Raw genomic sequence first — 6107 nt, forward strand, 5'->3', positions numbered from 1 at the left:
CAGTTGATGATCCCACACCTTGGGTAAATCCAGTCGTAGCCGTCCCGAAAGCGCAGGTGACATAAGGCTGTGTCTGGATATGCGTAGAGCAAATGAGGCAGTTATTCGTGGCCGATACCCCATAACCCACCGTGGATAAACTGCTCCAAAATATGAATGGGTCAAAAGTGTGCAGCAGATTTAGATTTAAAGTGGGGTTAATCACCAGTTGCTGAGCTTGTCTCGCAGGGCCTGCATAACTCAAACATAAACTTTCAACTTGTATGTTATCTGATGTTATGTAGCGATAAATTAGTGTTATTTCCAAAATTGGACAGCTACTTTCTGTATCTACCTGATATTTTTTGTTCTTGCACCATCTTTGATTTATGAATGGCGGAATGATTTATGATTGCGTATTTGAGCACCCAAAGATGTTTGGTAATTAAAAAAAAGAATGCAAGAGAGACACGTGCATGGTACGCATTGCATGACCTTGACGCGACCACACTATTTGGATGTGGCAGCACTGCCCCGCCATAGTTCCCTTCCTATACAAATATATAAGGGTAGGTGCGCGGTCATGTTGGCGCCCTGACGCCCAATTAAAGGAAATAACGTGGGGCCAACGTTAAGAATCTAAAAGAGGGTGGCATGAAAGCAGGTGGTGCACATTGCATATCGCGACCTCACTACTTCGATCTGGCGGCACTGCCCTGTTATAGGCCCCTTCCTTTACTAATGTACATGGATAGGGGCACAGACATATGTCACCGACGTGACATCGAAAGGAAATGACATAGGGCCGATACTAAGCATTTAAAAAGAAGGTGGCATGGAGGCACGTGGCGCGCATCGCATATATTGCGAGCTCACTACTTCACCCTGACGACACTGCCTTGATATAGATTCTTTCCTATACTAATGTATATGGAAAGCTAGTGGTGCGGACATTTCGGCGACGTCATACCTAAAGGAAATGACCTGAGGCAGACCTGAAGCAATTAAAAAGAAGTGTGGCAGGCAGGCAAGCGGGTGGTGAGCAATGCAAATCGGTATGACAGGACTGCCCCGCTACAGATACTACTAGTACTCCCTATACTCCCGATACTACTATACTACAGATACTACTAGTACTCTTTGCTGTACTCATTTAGCAACATGCATGACCTAACCCTAACCCAAGGAAAATGACAGTAGGGCCTACTAATGTTAAACATTTTAAAAGGAATGTGGTGCTGTTCAGTTGACATTACATCAGAAAACCTTGTACTAAATTCTAAAATTGTGCAAAGATTCACATTTTTGCTGTTGTCAAGACAGGAACTTTATTAGAAAACCATCAGGAACACAAATATGACATGTGAAAAGTTTAACATTTATACTGTGAACAATGCCGGTTGCACCCTGGTCCCATCATGTGTTACGTTTGGTAATAATCAGGGGTGATTAATGACAAATATTTGTCATGAATAATGAATCGTGAATAATGACAAATATTTGTCATTACTCACCCCTGGTGAATTGGCAGAATTGGTATACCAGAAAAATCTCCAGGAACTACATGTAGTACATGTAGTACACATGTGCAGTTTCACAATTCTACCCAACAGTCAAAAATCATATGCATATCCGCCTTAATAATGTAGTGAGGAAGATATGAGTAATAGAACATTCTTGATCAGCACTTGAACGTCCGCCATTTATCTTTAGCTAAGAATCCCCCCACCCCCAGTTGTCTCTATCCACCATTTCCTTATTGTCTGCCTCTACCCTTCGCCCATTGTCTGCTCCTACACTTCCCAATTATCTGCAGCTACCCTCCCACAGCTACAAATTTTCATCCCCGGCTCCTTGTCCTTTACACTCCTGTTCGATGATGTCTCTAAGCCTCAGCACCGACAGCAGCGACGAGCGCATGCGTGCGTACGCGGCTCCGACGTCCGGTTCAAGACCATCAAACGCCTGAACGATGTCGCCGGCGTCTGCCTGCAGGCCGACGACGTCGTGCTCGCCGCCGCCGCTGCCATCGAGGTCGGCAATGACGTCGGCAACGAGCGGCAGTAGCCGACAGACATCGCGCTGCTCACTGCGATGCACGTTGACGTGCGGGGCCACGCACGGCGAGCGCAGACGCTCGACGACGTCTGCGCTCCGAGCAATCGCTGCCTCCAGGTGGCAGCACAGCTCCTGCACATCGGCGACGCGCTGCTCCTGCAGGTCGACGCGCGTGAGGTCGGAGGTCGCGCGGTCAACGCGTCGCTTCTCGTTGTCGGCTGCGAGCATCCGCAGGCGCAGCCTGTTCGCGCTCAGGGCCTCGAGAATTGTGAGCAGTTCTGTTGTGGGATGGGTCGCGTCGTCTGTTCGCTTACAAGGGCTGCCGGAGCGTGTTTCTGGCGCAGGGAAACCCAGGTCCTGAGCAATGGCTATCACTTTCGTTGCAGACTCATCGCTGAAGCTCCTCTGACTCCACAGTTTATTACCCTGGCAAGCCATTATTGTTTCACTTCGTTTCACAACACGGAGGTGTGTTATACAATCCGACTGTGTGAATAACGCCAGCTAAATATTTACTTGAGCATATATGCAGGGAACTCCTAATTTGTCTTCTTATTCTGCTCTGCTCTTCCTTTGAGCAACACAACAGTAGTGAAAGCACCTGAAATCACAACCCAACAATCAACAATAAAATGACATGCCTAGAGCCACTGACATCATCCTTTTATTGAACAGGTACCTGACAGAAGTTTGCTGACAGGAGTTTGTTGTGGTACTCTTTAGATGTTAGAGGTGGAACAATACGGGTAGCTGATAATATGATCTGTATCACAATAGACCCTTCACGATACATATTGCAATAAATACCTTCAAGAGAAACTACCCAGCAAACTATACACTCATCTGGGGGACTCTACTTATCGTGTGAATGCTTACAAATCAGTATCATGATGCACTTCGTAAGTTAAATGACTGCTATGGAATCGTAAATTGTTTTGTTTCTTTTGTTTTTTGATGAAACTACACCACCAAATGACATAGATTTCATTCAGCAGAGTATTCATACATGTATCGTCAAGATTTGTGTTGTGATGCATTGATATATCATCGAATCCGATCCCACCCCTAATACTATTTGAAAACGTGAGTGTTGGTCAATAGTCTCAATACCCACCATAAACATACTTACACAGAATTCCAAGAACTACTATCCCTGCACAGACTGGAATAGTAACGGCATAGACTGGAGGTAGGAAAAATTGGTGAATCTCATGCTCTGCATCCACAAATGGCTAGAAGCAATGAGAAAAACACAAGTATGAGCAATACATGCAATGGCCAATATAGCTACATGAATCTATAAAGATACAACGATGTGTACATGCGTGCATGCATGTGTGAGTGAGTGCAAACGAGCATGCATGGGTGGGTGGGTGCATACACCCATCTTGTGTGGATGCATGTGTTCATTTGCTCAACTGTCTTACGAAAATCGAATACATTTCATATCGTTCCAAGTATACTGGTAATGTAAGAGGCAATTTAGGATAACAGTTAATGGCATAATAAGATGCTTTCATTAAAGGGTTATATTGTTTTAGATACTCACCAGAATGATGACCCAGAATGTGTAGTAGAGGAAGATGCATCCAGCAATACCAACTAATCCTAAACCAACAAATCTGTCCACAACTGTCGCCTGCAATACAATAAATGACAGCAGGAGTGATTTAAATCTTCTCATTCTCACCTAAATATAATATATGTACATCTGAGAGGGTCTATGTCCCCCAGGGTACTGCCGGAACGTACCCTGGTACTAAATACTACTATCTAATATGCCGGACCGTACCTCGCCTACTCCACTAACGAGTGTAGGGAGTCGCCTACGCCTACTCCCTAACCCTAACCCAAACCCTAACCATATCAGCTAGATAGTTACCAGGGTACGTTCCGGTATACCGGACCGTACCCAGGGTACGTTCAGGCAGTACCCTGGGGGACATAGACCCTATGAGCTGTACTTATAGTGATCATACTACTTAATTCACTGCAAGATCATTTGGCGTATGGTGGCTCAGACATAATGAACAATTCCCACTTCAAATTTTGGCTACATATAGTGATGAACCACATGTCTACCACCCAACGTGGGTCACTTTGCAAACTAGGAAAATCCCTACATGGATCTCAGTGGACACTAAAATATCTAACTACATGGAGAAAATATAGTAGCTGTGCTGCAAGGATGTTGTAGTGTAGCAGTTGACCTGACTGCATAACAGACTTAATCTCCATTATTACATAAACACATACGTTAATTTCATAAAGTAGAGTACACAATCTATTATTCAAAATTCTGAAAACCAAAAAGCTCCGAAAACTGGAAGTTTTTTTGTGGCTTGACCAGACGCGACCCACGCTCAACCCATTGTTGAGTCAATTGTGTCTCAGTGCTCCTACCAGTCACACGTGCCTTTGTTGCTCGCTGATATTTTTTATTGTATTGTGATTTTATAACGTTGAGGACGGTGAAAATGTCAAAAAGGGCTTCAAATTCCCCTATGAGTAATAGTGAGAAGCAACTTGGGTTTTAGTACTGGCTAGTTGCAGGATATACGGTATGTATATATATCTGTACTGTACTACCAATACCATTCTGAAATCCGAAAAATTCCGAATTCCGAAACGTGTCTGGTCCCAATTTACCCAAAGGTTTTGGATAATAGATTGTGCACTGTATTAACAATATACGTAATATAAGTGTGTAAATAACGTGCGCAAATATGAAGAAAAATGCGAGGGCTGTAGCACACGGATTGTAAGTGAAATCGCGTGAAATACGCGAGCCAGGGCTCGAATTAAGCGACGAGAAGGGAAAGGCAATTTTTTTAGGGCATGTGAGAAATCGCCTTGAATTTTCTCTAAAATAGAAGGGCACAGAGGCAATTTTAAAAGGCACCAAGGCAACTCTCAAAATTTGAGAAGGGCACCAAGGCACTTTTGTAAAATAAAGGGAAACTCATAACAAATTAGTACATCAACATCGTCTTGCTTTTAATGTACAAAACAATATGCCCCCATGTAAGCTTACACCGTAACACCGACCCCTGTACCCCCCTCTGCTAATGGAAGTACAGTAACAAGAAATTTTACATGGCCGCTATCAGGAGCGAATATATATCCAATGCTGTTATTATTCTTTCCTGCGACTATCGGTTTTAAGCTCATCATTGCAACTACAGCACGCACGCGCACGTGTTATGTTGATTCGACTAAAAACGAAACTAGGGCAGTAGATTAAAGGGCACCGACGGCAATTACACAAAAGGGCAAGGCAGGCGACTGCCGTCGGTCGGGTTGGATTTTCAGGGGCAGTACGGCGATTGATAGGGGCACCGACGGCAATTGCCGTCGGTGCCGTCGATTAATTCGAGCCCTGACGCGAGCGTTGAAATGGTGAGAAACAGTCAAAACAAGGTGAGTACCCTCAAGTTAAAGGACGTTTTGTCCCGCCTTTCTGACAACAAATGACATATTTCTTGCTAGAAACTATTAGACAACACCCTGAGGCTGAAGAAGACCTCTGTTAATTTTTAAGAGTGTGCCCCCACATTTACGAAAGTTACGATATGGCGGTTTAAACGCCACTCTGACCGAGACTATGACTATGACTGCGTAGTAGGATAGGTACGTACTACGACTAAGTAATCGCGCGGAACACAGGCACTTGGAGCGTTTCAATAAAATATAATGCTAAATAAATACGAAATCTATTTACTACCAAAGTCTTAATGTTTCTCTACTCTCTTTCACCTATTATTGCCGACAATTTCCTGTAAATGCCGTCCAAATGCTCATCTGCAACACACGCTGGCTGCCGCACGCTAGCTGCTGCACACTGACACATAGTGTAGACTTTGGTAGTAAATAGATTTTGTATTTATTTAGCATTATATTTTATTGAAACGCTCCAAGTGTCTGTGCAGTGCAGCGCTGCCTGATGGTGGCAGTGTCCACGTCACCTTGATCACACAATTATTCCATATTCTCTCGAGATTTCTGCGTGCCAGAGCAGCTCACGGGTGAATTGAGTTGGGCAATAATGAAGGACAGGCGCGGCGGCAGTG

At 44.3% G+C, this 6107-nt stretch overlaps 1 protein-coding gene across 1 annotated transcript; it reads right to left on the reverse strand.

Moving 5' to 3' along the window:
- Positions 1 to 1275: 1275 nt before the first annotated feature.
- LOC106818754 lies at positions 1276 to 3269 on the reverse strand. The gene is made up of 2 exons (XM_014823423.1): positions 3167 to 3269; positions 1276 to 2638 (listed from the first exon to the last, which is right to left on the reverse strand). Exon 2 carries the CDS (start codon positions 2473 to 2475, stop codon positions 1810 to 1812), a length of 666 nt encoding a protein of 221 aa, XP_014678909.1. The 5' UTR covers positions 2476 to 2638; positions 3167 to 3269; the 3' UTR covers positions 1276 to 1809.
- Positions 3270 to 6107: the final 2838 nt, after the last annotated feature.

Source organism: Priapulus caudatus, unplaced genomic scaffold (assembly GCF_000485595.1).
Source record: "Priapulus caudatus unplaced genomic scaffold, Priapulus_caudatus-5.0.1 Scaffold2496, whole genome shotgun sequence".
NCBI classification, from domain to species: Eukaryota; Metazoa; Priapulida; class Priapulimorpha; order Priapulimorphida; family Priapulidae; genus Priapulus; species Priapulus caudatus.

Bases quoted from the DNA above. Each gene is read 5' to 3' on its own strand.
- LOC106818754 (XM_014823423.1), bottom strand. From the start codon at position 2,475: ATGGCTTGCCAGGGTAATAAACTGTGGAGTCAGAGGAGCTTCAGCGAT.